This window comes from Astatotilapia calliptera, chromosome 1 (genome assembly GCF_964374335.1).
Source record: "Astatotilapia calliptera chromosome 1, fAstCal68.1, whole genome shotgun sequence".
Classification (NCBI taxonomy): domain Eukaryota; kingdom Metazoa; phylum Chordata; class Actinopteri; order Cichliformes; family Cichlidae; genus Astatotilapia; species Astatotilapia calliptera.
Window position 1 is genome coordinate 39,432,850 of NC_137422.1, and position 17,550 is coordinate 39,450,399.

Here is a 17,550-nt window from a genome sequence, read left to right on the forward strand (position 1 = left end):
TGACATGATTTGTCCCCCCCGGTTCAAATCACGGACAAACAGGATCCCACAGCTGTTTATGTTTTTAAACCCATTTTGCACAGAGAGGCATTTTTTTTGAAAAATGTATTGATGCAATGTTGAATATTATTACACAGGAAAAACCCAACTACACATAAAATAATCACAGCGTGACGCCTCTGCCTTTCTAAATGGAGGGACAGTAACTGCGTGTAAAACCTGCAGACAGTCAGATTAACAGTAGTTTGTCTCCATCTGCCATTCATCTCATGTAAACAATAATGTGGCGCACAGCGTGACGTGAAAAAGGCACATACCTTTGACGTTGCATGAAGAACTCTGTATTCCTCGTCCACACATAAATGCAAAAAGGAGTTTTAAAAAAATCTCCGTTTTCGGTGATTCGCCGTTTACGTGGACGAAACAGCTGCGTGTTCACAAATACCCGTGTAGGTGCGGACGCAGCGTGAAAGAGTTAGAAGTTTATTTTATTACTGCCTGTGATTTATTGCAGATTACTTGTATTTGCTTAATTGTTTACTAAATGTTTGAGCTGTGAAATAAACCGCAATGGAGCAAAAAATGGGCGCGTGTGGTTGGAGGATGTGTTTGTGCGTGCGTGCGCGCGCGCCCGGGGGGTGGGGGACAACATTTTTCTTGTAAAACAAAGGGGGGCCTAGCAAAAACAGTTTGGGAACCGCTGTCATAAATGAAGGAGCTGCAGAGGAAGGTTAGTGTTTCTACAGTTTGAAGCTTTGCTGCCATCTAGTGCTTCCTATTACAATCACAGCTGTGATATCTCATCAGCTTCACTTTAAAAACAAGACGAGCAAAAAACTGAAAAATAACTAGAAACCCTATAAAACTGGTACAAACAAAGTAGAAATCGAACGTGGATGAAATCATTTTTTAAAAGGACGAAAACTCGAAGGAAAAAGACAGACTTTTTCTGCATCAAGTAAGCAATACACACTAGGAAGAGGCCACCTCCAAAATAAAACTCCAAAATAAAAAATCCTTTCTGAGCAAACATGAGTATTGACAAAAACACAACATCATCACATCCACTCGTCGGAAGTCCTGAAAATACTGTAACATAATAACATGAAATTATTTTTTAAAAAGGTGAATAAAGTAACACAATCTCTTAAAATATTAAAAATAGATGAAAATGTTTAATAAAATATTTAAACAAATAATAAAAATTACTTAAATTATATACATAACTTTTAACAAAATCATAAAGGAAATATTTTATTGATTATAAACTAATAAAAGTAAATTTGTTGACATATTCAAAATACCTTTTGAACTAAATTAATAAAATGAATTTAAAATATTAAATTAAAATGTCAACGACTAACAACTTGATATTTTAAAAGCATAAATTATTTTACGTAGTCAGAATGACAATTATTTCGAAAAATCTTAGCGGAAGTGTGTTGTTAGCTTTTTAGCTTGTGGTCCTTCAGGCTGTTGTTGTGGAGGGAAGCAGTTAGCTCCGTTTGCTCGTCCTGTGTTTGGAGGATAGTTCGCTGCTGGTTTTCGCTCATTCGGAGTTTCCATAATGGCGTATCAGCTGTACAGGAACACGACGCTGGGAAACAGCCTGCAGGAGAGTCTGGACGAGCTTATACAGGTAACACTGCCCGCGGACACGGAGCCAGTGCTGCCAGTTGGTGGCATTCAGCTCCCCGCTAGCCTGTTAGCCGGATGAGCTAACAGTAGCCTGCTAGCTGTACCATGTTTCAGACTCCAGAAAACAAGCAAAAAAATCAAGTTTTTACCAGAGAGGGGTTACAATTTTGCAGGTGTGAGCTGTAGGGGATGAATAAAAGCGGGGAGGTCAAAGTTCACAGACGTACAAGTTACTGTTCTGTAACAGTGATGAAGGTTCTGTTTACCTGGTTCAAGGGTGAGAAAGCCTTTTAATTAAACGAGTTGACGCTTCTTTTTCACGTCTGAACCTCACATCATGCTCTGACACTCGCCCTCTCAGGTGTGCCGCACTGTGGGAGAGTATAGTTTGTTCTTCAGGTGGTGAGAAATACGAGGAAACATCTGACTCTTTAACTACACGTAGACCAATCAGTGCTCCCTCCAGAGGCAGAGGAAAGTCCTGTGTGCTCAAAGACCAAACCACTTTAGTGCAAAGTGGCAGATGACCTGAGTACAGCACATCTGTTTAAATCACTTCAGAAAAAAATTGTCTTGAAAATGTAAATTGTGCTTCTGATTTTTCTGTAAAGTCTTGTTTCAAAAAAGTCTTAAACCTTTTAGAACTAACAAAGCGTTAAGACTTTAGTTCAAAAACAATTCGTGTTGGCAAAGATGCCAACACAAGTTTGAATGGCTGCACTTCACTGTTGTACCGAGTTCTACCAGATGGTGGCAGCACACTGCTGGGCTATAATTTTAGGAACTGGGTATAAAATTAGGAGAGTAACTACACAAACAAAAGTAATTCTCTGTTTTTGTTCCGTGTGCCATCAGCTGTTACAGCATTCCTGTTTGTGAGTGTTGTCTTGTTGTTGCCCTCGAGTTCATCTCATTTCATTTGCACCTGTGCAGGTGAAATAGATTCAGTGGTTTCTTCTTCGAATGTTCACCTGACTTTGTGTTTTACTACAATGATCGCGTGTTCCCACCATTTCTTTGAGCTGTTTATTATTTAAAAATCTTAAATTTAAACTAATAAATGTGTGTGTGTGTGTTCAGACTCAGCAGATAACTCCTCAGCTCGCTCTTCAGGTCCTCCTCCAGTTCGATAAAGCCATCAACACAGCGCTCGCCAACCGAGTCCGCAACAGGGTCAATTTCAGGGTGAGTCCATCTGTATTTTCTCAAGCTCCGCCTCCTAAAAAAAAAATCATCCAACCCCGCCTCTGTCTCTGTCTCCACCTCTCAGGGATCTCTGAACACGTACAGGTTCTGCGACAACGTGTGGACGTTCGTTCTGAATGACGTTGAGTTCAGAGAGGTCACCGAGCTCGTGAAGGTCGACAAGGTCAAGATTGTCGCCTGTGATGGAAAGAGCGAGTCGACCCACAACAAAACTGATAAATGGCAAGTACAACACACACACACACGTGCGCATGTCCATCAGAATCGGCCCTCCTTGTTTACTTTATTTGAGTGCAGCTCTTAAAAATCAATTGTACCAAAATCGTTTTTGTTCATTAAAACATTTTCTGCCGACACGACGCAGCAGCAGCGACGAGCTCCTCGTGCTCTGCGGCAGACGTTCTGCTGTGTTTCTGTGCTTCAGCTTTATTCTTTTTTTTAATGCTTGGACTCTGAGAGGAGCTTTGCATGATTGTTCAGAATAATCCTTTATCTCAGCGTGCGTGTTTTAACGTTCAAAAACACTTTGCTGTCTCTTCATTTACACACATGCAGAAGTGCAGCTACTTCCTACCTTGACCTTTCACAATAAAATCCACAGATAAATATGCTGTTTAATAAGTAAAAAAGGCTTTAAGATCTGATTTGTGAAAGTAGATGCTGATACCACAGCATAAAGATGCAGTCAACATAAAGTTGCTCCAGCAGATTCTCACATTTTCTTCTTCTGTGCCGGTGTTATTCGTCGTTAATGTCGTCTTTTCTTCTCTTTAGATTTGGGCGGCCGGCTCTCTGGGAGTTCCTCTGTGGGACAAAGTCCCGGATGGACCTGGACTGTACATATAATTTATTACAGCGGTCACCTGTGTGGGTGTGTGCGGCAGTTTGCTTTGTTTTTTATTGTTTACGGAAGTTTTTGTTCAGTTTGTTGTGATTACTGAGTCATGAATAAAAACTTTATTTAAAACACAAAGAACCTCTGAGCATTCGAGCTCTTCTGTTCCATCAGGTATCATGACGGACAAAGGTTTTAAAAAAAGAGGTGGGGTGGGGGTTGATATTCTGAGCTTTAAATTCAAAAGAAAAGCAAATCCCCCCCCCTCAAATTTGTGAGAAAAAGCTCAAATTTACAAGAAAAAATTTCAGATTTGCGAGAATTAAAAACCTTAAACCAAGAGACAAAAACTGAGATTCATAAAAAGCTTCGGATCTGTGAAAATAAGATTGTGAGAAACACAAAATTAAATGAGTCTTAAACAGCGATTTGTTCAGATTATAAAAGGACCGAAGACGTTTCCAGAGTTTTTTCTGCTTTATTTACTACAACATCAGGACTGACATCATGTAGAAAAGAAATCACGGTAAAAACGACACGATTTCGCTCCTCAGCTTCCTCGTTTGCTTCATAAACAAGCAGAATATCAACACATCTTTGTCTCGTATTCGCTGCGGTGAGACTGATTATTGACGTCATATTTGGACCCATAATACATCATCTGTATGTACATCTCAGAAAAGAGCAGATATAAAATATAGATATTATAACTCTGTGTAAACGGATCAATACTGCACAGAGACGGAAATGGCTTCAGCTTCCAAACATTACAAAAAAAAAGACTTAATCCAGACGAGATGTTGAGAAACGGGACGTTAGCGGCCGCGTTTCAGCAGAACCTGCTCGAGAAAAGTCTCGTTTTAAGTGTTTTCAGCCTCTCAGAAACTCGCCGACGTCTCAGCGATCAGAAGCTGCTGACGGTCAGTTCTGCTCTTTATACAACATATCAAAAAGAAACAAAAAAATAGGTGCCAGGTGTTAGCTCCAAGAGGAACTCTTTCATTATAGCTCTATTTGTATATATGCACACAAATGTTACGTACTCTGTCACCAGTTTATTAGGAGCAGCAAGTTTAAAAAATGGAAGCAGCACTGAATTTTCTGCTTAAAATTTTTGTTAAAAAAGAAAAAACTGTAGAAACTGCCTGTAAATATTCTCTTCACCCTCTCACAGCGAGACGCTGAGCTTGAGATTTCAAACTAAAATCTGACTTCCAGGATCTCACGTGTGCTGCTTTTCTTTTAAATTTGGATTTTTAGCACCAAACCAGACTTGGACAGTCTGTAAATCTGACTCATTAAAAACGTAACCTTCAACCTTTGCTTCACTTCAGGCGTCCGTTTCTGTTATTTGGTCGACATCGCTGAGCAGGATACGTGTGAAGCAGCTCCGACGTGTTGAAACCTCTATGATGGCAGATTTGCTGCTGTGTTCCTAATAAACTGACCTCCGAGTGTAGTTACTTCAGATCAGTAGAGTCAAAGTGTTTACAGAGAGATAAGAGCAGCTGCTGTGAGCGGCAGAAACCGTGAAATGCTCCTTTAGTCGCAGAGCGCTCAGCTGGAAGTGACGCGGACGTGTAAAGCTGCTTCAGAGCTGCCAAATGTTCATCGCACAGGTTTGGGACCGTTTCTGGTTCCAGATGTAAAAACATTAAAAGAAACATCCACCAGTAAAGTCCAGCCTCTGTTCTTCCTCCCAGTCTTCCTGCCTCTTCCCATCGCCTCAGTCGAGGAAGCGCTGGCAGGCTTTCTTCCAGCGGCAGGCTGTGCACCACTGGTCTCTGTGCTCGATGCCGTAAACCTTACGACACTTTTTGGCCTCGCCGCGAATCCTTCTGAAAAAACACGGAGACAAAAGGGTCAGCGAATGACTTCAAGATTAAAGCTTCACGCACATGAAAGGAAGCTGTAAGCTCGAGCCAACATAGGACAGCAGCTGGCCAATCAGACGCCACTGTGTCATCGAGTTTTCCTCCTGTGGCTTCGTTATCAGGGACGTGTGCACTGAGCTCAGCGATCAGCTGAATGGGAGGATCTCATAGACTACAGCCATCTCATATATACAGTCTTTGTTCAACAAAAGAGAAGCACTGACCTGGAGGGGGCGCTCTGATGCTGCAGCCACTGCTCTCCCACACTGACCGAACGCACCCGGAATGACAGACTCTGAAGAAGAGAGAGGAAGAGGAGGTCAGATTGGAGCTTTTCATTGTTTCTCTGTTGCTTTCTGAAGCACGAACAAAAAAAACAGAAGCAGGGCGCCGTGACCCGTTCTCGGGGACGGAGCCTTGATTAAAGTGTTCATATTCCACGTTGGAAAGTCAAAGAGAAGCACGATAATTCAAAAAACAAACATAAAATGACCAAAGCAGAGACAAAGAATCGAAGACATGAGATAAAATCGCCACAGAAGGATGAAAAAGACAAGACGCCTCCACACGTTCATGTTATTGTGTGTCTGGCTCGTCGTAAGGAGGTGTTTTGTTTTTATTTTCAGGCCCAGCTGCCTGTTTTCAGTCGTGCAGTCGTGCATGAAGCAGCTGTTTACAGCCGTCACCGCTGAGCAGTGTCCTCTGCCGGCCTGCAGGTGGCAGCGCTGCTCTGCAGCGCACAGCTCATGGAGAATTAATCACAAATGATGTGAGGGGATTTTCCTGCCTGAATGAAACCATGAGGGAGGAGTACGCACCCTCCTTTCTCCAGAATGAAACCAGTTTGAACAGGCTGCGGTGGCAGGAAGCAAACAATCGGCTGCTGTGCACACTCACCGAGAAAACACCGAATTGGAGAAGTGAGGGCAGAGAGCCGGCTGTGGGGGGGGATGCACCGTAATTAGCTTTAAAAACTTGGATAGAACCTAAAATTCTCAGGGAAAGTCCTCCGTGCTGCTTCCTCTGCAGATCGGGGACAGAAAAGTCTGTTTTTAATGAAGACAGAGCCTCACTGTGCACACACACACACACACACACACACACACACACACACACACACACACACACACACACACACACACACACACACACACACACACACTGTTAGGACACAACCTTCACTCTTCTTTAAGGATAACTTTGGGTTAATTGTGGACTTTCCGCCGTAAAGACCCGGCCGAGGGCAGCAGCTTCGTCAGAGCTCTGTCACGCCGAGTTTTTGTGCCCAAAGCACAAGTGAGCCAAAATTTCACCTTACACCTCTGACACCCTGCTGCAGGACGCTTTTAGTTTTTATGTCGGTTCCACCTCAGACTGAGAGACGTTCGGTGTCCGGGTGCCGCCATGGTAGCAGCAGCAAACTTAATTGAAGCTTTTTTCTCTGATGGATCCTGAAATACCTACGAACGCTCCAGCAGGGAAGCAACAACTTCTGTGGTGCAGTAATGATGAGTCTGACTCATTCTGTCGGATTAAAGGGATGAAACAGAAGTTTGCTTCACGATCCTTTTTCTGAATTGGGGGGGGGGGGGGGGGACAGGTGAGCTGGTCTCATCGTGGACCCAACCAATTACACTGTGGGTCTCACTGAAGGATACATCTCGTGCCAGACGTCATGGTAACCGGATACTGTTTTTTTTAGCCCATTCGACGCAGCTGTAGTGTCTAACTGTCCACGCTGCTCCTCGGTAGCTTCGAGGACACAAAGTGTGAGCTCAGCACACCTTCACAATAAAACCTGATTATTAAAAAACTGAAGTCTGAATTTTGGGGAAACTTTCTGATCGAACTGTTTTTTGTTTTTCGACCTTTAAGCTCACACCTCCCCCAGCAGCAGCTGCATCCTGCTTCAACTACAGCGACACAGACACCTACTGCAGAGCCGTGTGATTAAAAACAGCCAAAGTTCTATTATTAACTCAGCTTATCAACAACTGCTCTGACTTTACATCCAGGTATCCGCGTCGTGTTGGGAGCGATATCAGCTGAGCCTGCAGACGGGCAGCACCCACGCCTGCTGAGCTCCGCTGTTTATCCTCTGTGGGCGTGCTGAGCCCGCAGCAGAGACTATTTAGATACTTCTGTGTTTATGTTTTCACAGATAACAAAGGTTCAGATCCCTGATCGCAAGTTAGCGTGCTCCTCGCGGCATCATAAGCCCGGATAAATGTACCCGTGATGGCGTAAAAACGTGGAAACCACATCAAATCAAACATGGAGATCCCAGATGTGCGGGAGCGACCCGTTAATAACGAGTTCTCTCAGGTTCCTATAAATACAGATCTTAGTTGCTCTGAAGATTTACCTGTTTGTGGCAGGTGGTGGGCGGGGCTGTCCAACGGCAGGATGGTGTGGCTGCTGCCGCTGACACCACGTGTTGACTCGGAGGAGGAGCCTAAAAACAAAAAAATACGAGTTAGCTATAACAATAAAAGTAATCATTAATATTTTACAGCCGAAAAAACATCAACACACCTGGTAGGAGTGCTCTGATTGGACCTGCCAGAAGCTGCCAGAAGACGAGGGGGCGGAGCAACTCAGGGCGGCACAGGAGGGAGACGGTGGAGACGGTGTTGGTGGGCTGGAAGGCGAGGACGGGGAGGAAGCCGGTGAGGCGGGGGAGGAGCCGCTGTGTCCAGAATGGGGAGGAGACCGTTGCTGCGGATGCTCCCATTGGTTGATCTCAGTGTAGTAAAAATCCTCCTCACTGCGGGAACAGCGCTCATGTTCGCCACCACGGCTGTAAGAGGTCAGAGGTCAGAGGTTATTATTAAACAAATTCCTTCCTTACTGTCAGAAAAACTTTCTGAAGAACAATTTTATATAAATACGGTTTTTAAAAATATATGGAAGCCCATTGATGTCAGAAATTTCATTAAAATGCTGAAATTTCAGGATTTAAAAAATAAATGTAAATATGAACACATTGCATATCTGTGTGGGAGCAGCTGCGGTCAGACTTGATATAAAAATGTAAAGATATAAATCTGAAGTTTTCAAATGTTTCTGGCAGTAACGAGCTTCCATATTTAGCTCGTCCTGAGGCTGAGCAACGCCAGAGAATGGAGCCGCCGTCCGGTGAGGCTTACCACAGGTGTGTCGTCCTGATATGGCGTTTAATTCCCACCACAGACGTCAGCACTTTACCGCAGCTCGGCCACAGACACCTGTACGCCACCTTCACCGAGTTCTGCAGGAGGAAACGCATCATCACCACCGGCAGCTTTCGTGGTCTTCGACACTTCGACAATCAATAAATCGTTTTTCCGTGACTGCTGTAAACCGCCACTTACCCTGCGTTTCCGTGGTGCTGGCTCATCAAACAGCACCTGGTCCAGCTCCATGTCAACACCCTCATCAGGAGGCGTGGCCGGGCTGGCATCGGACTCTTTGATTGGCGGGGAAGGAGCCGGGCTTCGGTGAGCGTGGCCGACGCTCCAGTAGCCGCTGTCGGAGAGCTCGCCGCCGCCACATTCCATCGAAGCTGCTGAAACAGCAAAAACAACAAAAACCATCAGAGGGAGAAACACCTCCAGCCTCGCTTCGTGGAGGAAAAACGTGTTGCTTGTTTGTTTGTTTGATGTTGTGTACCTGCGAGGTCAGGCTGGGCGGGGCTGTGCAGCAGCGGGCTGCAGGACAAACTGCTGAGAACCATCGCTGCCATCAGCTCGTTCATGTCCACCTCATGAGGACTCCTCTGACTGCAGGACGACAGGAAGCGGCGTTTAAACACGTTTACAGGTAAACACAGAGTAAACGATAAATAAACACCAGAGGCGGGACGCGTCTGACCTTTTCGGGACATCGATGCTGGAGGACACGGATCTGCTGCAGGATGAAGGCGAGCTGTCGACTGAAGATTCACCTGCTCCTCCACACTGGAAATACATCTGAGATCAGACAGACACGGCTCACTGTGATTGGCTCAGAAAGCTGCCAGTCAACACAAACCTCCACGAACAGAAATACTCTTAATTTGGACAGACGCTGCGTTTTCCCCACATTATTGCTCAGCTCAACATCCAGGACCAGCACTCACCTTTAATCCAAGATGGCCGTCTGCTCTGCTTGTCGCTTGCTGTCCCGCTGCCACCATCGTCACCACAGTCTCACCAGTCTCCAGGTTGACCCCCGGACAGGTAGAGGTCACAAGTGCCCCAAGAGGAGAACGCTTCCCCAGACGAGCCTTTGGTATCATGTCTGCAAGAAACAAAGGAGTCTCTGTAAGCACAGCCAGGAAGCTGCAGGTGAAGGAAACCACCATGTGGCTGGAAGAAAAACACCTGCAGGGCTGTGGCTGGAGGTACTGGTTCTGTCCAGGAGAGGAACCGCTGCAGAACCAGGACCTCCACCAGCAGCTCGTCAGCAGGACATCACTGTCTGCTTCGGTCACAGATATTAGCAGAGGAGAAATTTATAAACGGTGTTTAATGATTCAGATAAGAAAACCTGAAGGGACCGTGCATGCCCCGCCCACGCCGTGTTGGATTAGGACCAACGCCACACCTCCGCCTTTGTGTAAACACTGCATCTGTGCACAAACTCACGGCTAAGATTTATCTGCTGACCCTCTGAGAGGCCCATCCCACAGGTTGGGCACCAGTGGACTACCTATCTAACTGTGAGTCTGCAGATATCCACTCCGAGTACACAAACACGTTGTGTACTTTTATCGTTGTTGTTTTTTAGTTTACTGGAGGATCTGAATCGTTCTGCTGGGAAAACGTTGGCTGTGGATTAAAATCTGAGTGAGTCACAGGCTGCAGAGTCATTTACAGTCAGGCTGTGTGTGTGTGTGTGTGTGTCATTACCAGCTCACTATCACTGTCACTAACAGCGTAGAGGATTAACATGAAGAGAGCAAATGGGTGTAACTGTCCATCAGCCTCTTTTTATCAGTTTACATCTGTTAACATGTGTGACCAAAAGTATGTGGACATGTTCCTCTGTGTATTTCTTTCCTCGGGTGGGGTGGGGTGGAGGTGGGGGGTGATTGTCATCTTGAATGAGCAGAGAAAAACAGCTGGTAGAAAGCTGGAAGGCCATGGCTGATGATCATTACAAGCTGCAGCATAAACAATTTCTCCATTTCCCGTCATTCAGAGCGAGCAGTCAGGGAAGCGCTGTCAGGGGTGGCGTCCACATACTTTAGCTTCACTTCAGGCTTTCAGATGTTGGAGTTTAAGGCAATCCTGAACTCTTCCCTGCACACTTTTCTGATGCTGACTTCTTTAAATGGTGTCCTATTTGGTGATGTCAGTGACCAAAGCACCAGAGTGTCCCTTAAAGTTCAAACACACACACACACACACACATCTACACAGTATTATAGTATTAAAGACGCTTTTTGTAAAAACTCTCCAATGAAAACTTTCCCCAGAACGCTGCAGCTCTTTGCAACAATGTTTCAGTGCAGCGGTCAAACACGGAGATCAAGCGTGGTGGAAATACGAATCACACACACATATTGCGCTAACACGCGGTTAAATATTGTTGGCGTGTTCTTGTCTTACACACCTTGTGGCTCACAGTGGTATTACACGAGAGCGCAGTCCGCCCGTGTTTTAGCTTCAGGCGACCTCTCTGCAGCACAAACACACGTTTCACTGACTTTAGAAGGTTTGAAAGTGGTTTCGGCTGCACGGCTGTTTCACATGAAGTACCTTTAATGACTTGGGACAGGACGTCAGCTGTTTCCAAACAATGTCTCCAGCAGAGGTCAGGAGCGTCACTAACACCCAGCTGGAGGTTATCTACATGTGCAATCACAATAAAGGGCTATTCTATTTTATTGTGTGGATGCCCTCAAATTATTCTTCTTTAAAAAATTCTGCTCTTTCTGCTAATGCGTGCTATGACTTTTGGTGCTCATAACTTCTATACTTTTTGAGATATTGAATTTTTTTTTGCAATATTTTTTGCCCATTTCTGCCATATTATCAGTGGCCTCACTGATTTTCCTTGCCGGGTTGACCTGTGTTTTAGCTCAGTGAGATGAGCATCCGTTCTCAGACTGGGAGGCCGGGGTTCAAATCCCGCTTATGGCAAAATTTCTTTCAGTTAACAGTAAAACTTTTTTAACTCTTTTCAACACAAATTTCAGCTTTTTCACCCATTTTCAGCAGAATTTTCAGTTTTTCCTGCTGTTTTCAGAAAAAAACTCTTTTCAGCCCAAATTCTGCTTATTCACCTCTTCTGCAAAATTTTCAGCCTTTTCACCTCTTATCAGCACAAATCTCAGCTGTTTTCAGAAAAAAAACTCTTGAGCAGAAATTCTGGTTATTCATCTCTTTTCAGCGCAACTTTCTTCTTCTTCACCTGTTTTCAGCAGAAATTCTGCTGATTGACCTCTTTTCTGCAAAAATTTCAGCCTTTTCACCTCATATCAGCACAATTCTCAGCAGCTTCTGCTCATTTCAGCAAAATTGTCAGTCTCTCCACATGTTCTTTGTCAGAATGAGTTTGGCTCAGTGAGACAAGTGGCTGCCTTGAGACCAGGAGGGTCAGGTTCAAATCCTGCTCAGGGCAACATTTTTTTTTCACCACATTTCAGCAAACAATTTCTGCTTCTTCACCTGTTTTCTGCAAAATTTTCAGTTTCTTCACTGCCATACAACGTTTTGCAATTTTTTAACTTTTTCAGCTTTTTTCAGCAGACATCTTACGCGTTAAGGCATCCACACAGCATTTTCGCAGGAAATGCAATTTTTTCTAGTTCTAGTTTAAATCAGTAAATTTTTATCGGTCTCAGAAACACGCCACTCATGAATGTGGTATTTCGATTTCTGTCCTGCGTCTCCATAGAGTTACTGATCATATTAGAAGTTGTCTGCCTATATTCACCGAGTTTTACCGTGAGAGCGTGCTCTGTTTCTCCTCTGGCTGAACTGCAGCCAGTTTCTGTAAAATGGAATTAACAGGAAGTGCAAACAACTCCTAAAATCAGCCTCCCGGAGCCCACTTTGGGAATCACTCCTGTAGGATCCTTGCTTTTCAACATAAAGCACTTCAGACTGTTAGTGCGCACACACCGACACACCCACGCACACATAACCAATCGGATTCCTTCGTCCCTCCACAATAAGAGCCCCGCATGAACAGGAAAATAGCAACTCTGCAGCTGATCATTAACTCCTGAAACACAAAGTGAGGCTCCTCCAACTCCTCACGCTGTGTTTGATCGGAAGGACGACGCAGAGGAGGAGGACACAAAAATATGAACCTTTTCACAAAAAACTAAAAAATCCTTCATTAAAAAAATGATTATCAAACAGAAGAAGTGAGAAAAAGAGAAGCAGTCAGCCCGACGCTGTAACTCCCAGCAGCCCCATCCTCACAGCATTACACACAGTCTACACACAACAAACAAACAAACAAATAAATAAATAAAAACACACGCGCACTGCGCATGCTTCAGCAGTAAAAGTCTGAGAGCAGTAAAAGTGCTTTAAAGCGAGCAGCTGTCACCTACCTGCAGACTGAGAAAAGCACCAAAAACAAGACTCGGAGGATTCCTGAGTGTGTGTCTGCTGCCGTTCAATGAGAGCTCAGAGTGTGTGTGAGGGAGAGTGTGTGTGGCTGCAGTTCAACACCTTCAGTGCGGGACAAGAGACCTGCAAGACCCGGACTGGATCCGGCTGGACGGGAGCTCCTGAAACCCTCAGAGCTGCACGCAGGCAAAGCAGCTGCTGTAGGAACTTTCCACCCAAACCGAAGGAGGGGCGGATGGGGGGAGGAGGGCATCACTCAGCATCTTTCAGCTGACAGGGAGGTGGTGCAGGCAGGGTGGAGGCAGGGCTGATATTCAAACCGGCACATTTTCCCCTGCAGGTCCGGGGACCCTGACCCTGCTTTCTGTAAAAGCCACAAGTGAAGACTCAAAATAACAGAGGGGCAGCTGAGCGGGTCACACAGGGGTCAGCGCAGAGCCCCCACCCACCACCTCCACAGTGAGTTTAATTAGAGAGGCCGTGGACAGGACTTGGTTCAGGTTCGGTTTTTCTGTGAAGCTGGAAAGAAACTCTCACCTTCGAGGTCACGAAATCTTTTTATTCTATTTTATGTGGTTTCTACTGAGCAGAGCTCTTCTACTGGGTTATTTTCTGGATTTTATTCTATGCTACTCTGATTTTGTAACTTTTATGGAGCTTTTTTGTGTCATGTTATGTGGCAAACTTACTGATTTAGATTATCTTGGCTTGTCTGTCCTTCCACAGGCTCGACCTTTGACCTTTCTCGCTCTGTTCTCACTGACTGACCTACATCCTGTAAAAAGGTGGAGGAAGTTCTCTCCTTCGGTCTGTCTGTTGCTGGAGCTCATGCTGGATGAATCCTGTTCATGGTTTTTCTTGGCCTTCAAACACGACCTGCCAGCATTTAGTCAGGACAAAGCAGCTGACTTGATATGCTCTTTGTTGTTTTTGGCTAAACGTCTGCTGATCACAGCTGTGATGATGCGACTGGAATAGAGGTTTTTGCTCTCTAGAGCATTTTTTCCTCCTGGTTAAGTAAAAGTGAAATACATAAACTCAGACATTGCTGTTATTGAAACGCAGTTTTCTATTGTCAGCGCGGTCATGTGATCGCTTCAGTTTGCTTACAGGGTTATTTAAAAAGTTCAGATTTGTTTTCAGAAGTGGAGCCAAACTTTGAACCTGAAACGCAGACGGAGCTTTTTACCAGAGGTGTGGACTCGAGTCACATGACTTGGACTCGAGTCAGACTCGAGTCATTAATTTTATGACTTTAGACTTGACTTGAAAAAATGTTCTAAGACTTGTGACTTGACTTGGACTTTTACACCAATGACTTGGGACTTGAATTGGACTTGAACCGGTTTACTTGAAAAGACTTGATATTTCACCCCAAATATAAAATTTAACATACATATTATATAGAGATTGAAAATGTGACGTCATTCACGGGTAGAACCGCAAAGGATTCTGGGAACTCGTGGCAAGCGGTACTAGCGCACGCAGGCTTTCAATTAAAATCAGTCACACAGCGATAAAAAGAAACACAAAAATGTCAAGAAGCTGTTGTATTATTAACTGCAATAGCCGGTCGCATGACAGCCACGGGAAGCCGACGAGTAAAGAGATCGGCTGTTATCGGATTACGTCGTTGAAGAGAAATTGTTCGAGCCATGTTTCCGAAGTAACAAAGACGCGACGGATGGCCTGGATTGCAGCCATTCAAAGATCAAATATAACGTCCCAGAACACTCCAGCTCACAGGTTAGTCTGCTCCAAGCATTTACACGAAGGTCAGTGTTTTTTAGTAGTTAATACGTCATTTTCATAACATAATTAGTGATATAGGTTACAAGCAAGTCTGGCGCTGAACAGAAATTGTCGCGCTATGCTCCTTTATTTATTGTGCATAAATAGTGAATTGTCCTGACACAATATTGCGTTTCGCTTCTGTTATTATGGTACATTGACAAAAACATATACTTTTATTCACAGGATAAAACAGGTTTGTATCACTAATTGCCCAGTACGATTACAGCATACAGTATTATTGTCACTGCTACATTTCTGTGATGGGTACCAGAAATTATTTCCACTACTAATTAATTACCGTTGAGCTCAAAGGTCCTATTAATAAACGGTTAAGGAATGTGTATTTATGACCACAATTTGTGAGACTGGTAAACTTATGATACGTACGATGGTCTTTCGTTCTACACGGTGCATTTCAAGGTCCTGCACCCATCCGTCGGTAAACTGTACCTGGGCTTGTTGCAGTGACCTGAAGTTACTAAACTTCATGAGTGTATGCACTCACTCCAAGAACCGTATGATTATAAATATGCATATAAATATGCTACGATGAGATAGCTGACTTCATCTAACTAGCAAATGTTGTCCAGGCTACGTTGGTGATACAGTTTTTTTTAATGTGTATGATATTTTTGTCATGCGATTTTAAAGCCGGTCCTACAACCGCATCCAAGAATAACATGCAGCTTATCTCAGAACTGTCGGTGAAAATTATTCTTGGAGCTAGGTTTAATTGAGCTGCATTTTAAAGAGGTGCAATTTCACAATTTGTGTATATTTTCTAAGTTCACTATTTTGTCATGTGTTGAGAAAAACACGGATTTTAAAATTACATGGTCTAATATTTACATTTAGCATAACTGCAACATTCTTTTTTCGTTTTTTTTTTTTTTAAAGACTCGAAAGGACTTGAAATTCAAAATTTCAGACTTGTGACTTGACTCGGACTTTTACACCAGTGACTTGAGACTCGACTCTGACTTGCCTGACATTTCTTGAGACTTGACTTGAGACTTGAGGATAAAGACTTGAGACTTACTTGAGACTTGCAAAACAATGACTTGGTCCCACCTCTGCTTTTTACTCATATCATTTATGAAGCTGCTGTATGTTTGTGTTTGCTGCTGTAACGGGAATCTTCTGAGTTTTTTGGATAAAGAATCCGTCATCCTAAATTTGAGGTGAGAAGAATACCTGCTGCCTCCACCTTTATGTTATTTGTGTTTTTTTATGCAGTCAGTCACAAACTTTACCGTCGTGACTCGCAGATGTCGGAGGATTTCTTTTTCTTTCTTTGTGCCACTAAACGGTGAATCACCAGTTTGGACTAGAGTGGCCCCTCAGGACAAAACACATACCAGAGTGAAAGCACAAGCATGAAGGGAAACAGACGTGAGATGACACATTCCTCCAAATAAAGATGATTTTAAATAGAGGGAATAATAAGCTCAGTGTTGATGAGGCTCTGAGGTAGACGTACTCTGAGTCCTGCTGGGTGACAAACTTTGGCTTCAAAGTTGAAATTTGATCTTCAGTTTGACAATTCTTACAGTTAATACACTCACACTGTTATTATCACAGACACAGAGGTTCAGATACTGTTTGGTCTTTCTGAACATTTTTCTATGCTCTCACTGTGTCAGGAAACAACAAGGTGCTTTACAGAAACCCCCCCAAATCATACAATCCGCTGTGGGCAGCACACGGTGACAGTGAGAAGGAAGAACCCGCTTTGCACAGGAAGAGACCTCCAACAGAGCCAGAATCAGGGAGGGGGGTAGACAGGAGGTCTCAGTGTATGTCTATTGCAGCATGACTAAGGGAGGATTCAGGGTCACCTGGTCCAGCCCTAACTATATGCTTTAGCAAAAAGGAAAGTTTGAAGCCTAATCTTGAAAGTAGAGATAGTGTCTGTCTCCTGAATCTAAACTGGAAGCTGGTTCCACAGAAGAGGGGCCTGAAAACTGAAGGCTCTGCCTCCCATTCTACTTTTAAATACTCTAGGAACAACAAGTAGGCCTGCAGAGCGAGAGCGAAGTGCTCTAATAGGGTGATATGGTACTACAAGGTCATTAAGATAAGATGGGGCCTGATTATTTAAGACCTTGTATGTGAGGAGCAGGATTTTGAATTCTGGATTTAACAGGAAGACAAAACAGGAGAAATCTGCTCTCTTTCTAGTCCCTGTCAGGACTCTTGCTGCAGCATTTTGGATCAGCTGAAGGCTTTCAGGGAGTTTTTAGGACATCCTGATAATAATGAGTTACAGTCGTCCAGCCTGGAAGTAATAAATGCATGAACGAGTGTTTCACTCTCAGACAGGTGGATTCTAATTTTAGAGATATCGATGAGATGAAAGAAATCACAGCTATGTTCCTGCTGAAGGATAACAATCCCCAGTGAGAGTCACGTACACCAGAGAAGCACGAGCCTCCAAAACCCGCTTTCCTTGAGTTTATGACGTCATAGAACGTCATGTGACACAGCCCGGAGGATCGAAGACTGACAAACATGAACTCTGAACTCTGGTGCTCCCCGGTCCGCGCCGGGTTTTCCCATCAGCACCCGCGGTGCCGCTCGAGCCCCGTAGTAAACAAGCTCACCACGTGGGGGAGGAGCTGAGCTCTGATTGGCGGAGGTCTGGAGCGCAGGC

The 17,550-nt window shown here is 44.3% G+C and overlaps 2 protein-coding genes and 2 long non-coding RNA genes across 7 annotated transcripts; 2 read left to right on the plus strand and 2 right to left on the minus strand.

Moving 5' to 3' along the window:
- Window positions 1-1,155: 1,155 nt before the first annotated feature.
- Window positions 1,156-2,144, minus strand: LOC145429745 (uncharacterized). The gene is made up of 2 exons (XR_013910034.1): window positions 1,905-2,144; window positions 1,156-1,818 (listed from the first exon to the last, which is right to left on the minus strand). It is a non-coding gene; the product is annotated as an uncharacterized LOC145429745 (long non-coding RNA).
- Window positions 1,416-3,817, plus strand: gtf2a2 (general transcription factor IIA, 2). The gene is made up of 4 exons (XM_026176699.2): window positions 1,416-1,639; window positions 2,719-2,823; window positions 2,909-3,066; window positions 3,619-3,817. Coding segments are annotated over exons 1-4 (336 nt in total). The 5' UTR covers window positions 1,416-1,567; the 3' UTR covers window positions 3,620-3,817.
- A 320-nt stretch (window positions 3,818-4,137) lies between these two features.
- Window positions 4,138-13,241, minus strand: znf395a (zinc finger protein 395a). 4 transcript variants are annotated; one of them, XM_026176672.2, is made up of 10 exons: window positions 13,085-13,241; window positions 9,653-9,813; window positions 9,406-9,503; window positions 9,205-9,314; window positions 8,907-9,097; window positions 8,703-8,803; window positions 8,089-8,353; window positions 7,919-8,008; window positions 5,778-5,848; window positions 4,138-5,517 (listed from the first exon to the last, which is right to left on the minus strand). In XM_026176672.2, exons 2-10 carry the CDS (start codon window positions 9,809-9,811, stop codon window positions 5,406-5,408), a joined length of 1,197 nt encoding a protein of 398 aa, XP_026032457.1. In that variant the 5' UTR covers window positions 9,812-9,813; window positions 13,085-13,241; the 3' UTR covers window positions 4,138-5,405. The 4 variants fall into 4 exon arrangements, with proteins under 4 accessions (XP_026032457.1, XP_026032467.1, XP_026032448.1 ...); XM_026176682.2 differs by having other exon boundaries at window positions 4,138-5,514; window positions 8,907-9,100; XM_026176663.2 differs by having other exon boundaries at window positions 8,907-9,100; window positions 13,085-13,240.
- A 96-nt stretch (window positions 13,242-13,337) lies between these two features.
- Window positions 13,338-14,146, plus strand: LOC145429751 (uncharacterized). The gene is made up of 2 exons (XR_013910040.1): window positions 13,338-13,647; window positions 13,830-14,146. It is a non-coding gene; the product is annotated as an uncharacterized LOC145429751 (long non-coding RNA).
- Window positions 14,147-17,550: the final 3,404 nt, after the last annotated feature.

Excerpts from the sequence above, each read along its gene's own strand:
- gtf2a2 (XM_026176699.2), top strand. The coding sequence starts at position 1,568 with ATGGCGTATCAGCTGTACAGGAACACGACGCTGGGAAACAGCCTGCAG. Across the intron at positions 1,640-2,718 it reads GTCTGGACGAGCTTATACAG|ACTCAGCAGATAACTCCTCA; the intron begins GTAACACTGCCC and ends GTGTGTGTTCAG. Across the intron at positions 2,824-2,908 it reads GCAACAGGGTCAATTTCAGG|GGATCTCTGAACACGTACAG; the intron begins GTGAGTCCATCT and ends TCCACCTCTCAG.
- znf395a (XM_026176663.2), bottom strand. The coding sequence starts at position 9,811 with ATGATACCAAAGGCTCGTCTGGGGAAGCGTTCTCCTCTTGGGGCACTT. Across the intron at positions 8,804-8,906 it reads CAGCACCACGGAAACGCAGG|AACTCGGTGAAGGTGGCGTA; the intron begins GTAAGTGGCGGT and ends TTCCTCCTGCAG. Across the intron at positions 8,009-8,088 it reads AATCAGAGCACTCCTACCAG|GCTCCTCCTCCGAGTCAACA; the intron begins GTGTGTTGATGT and ends TTTTGTTTTTAG.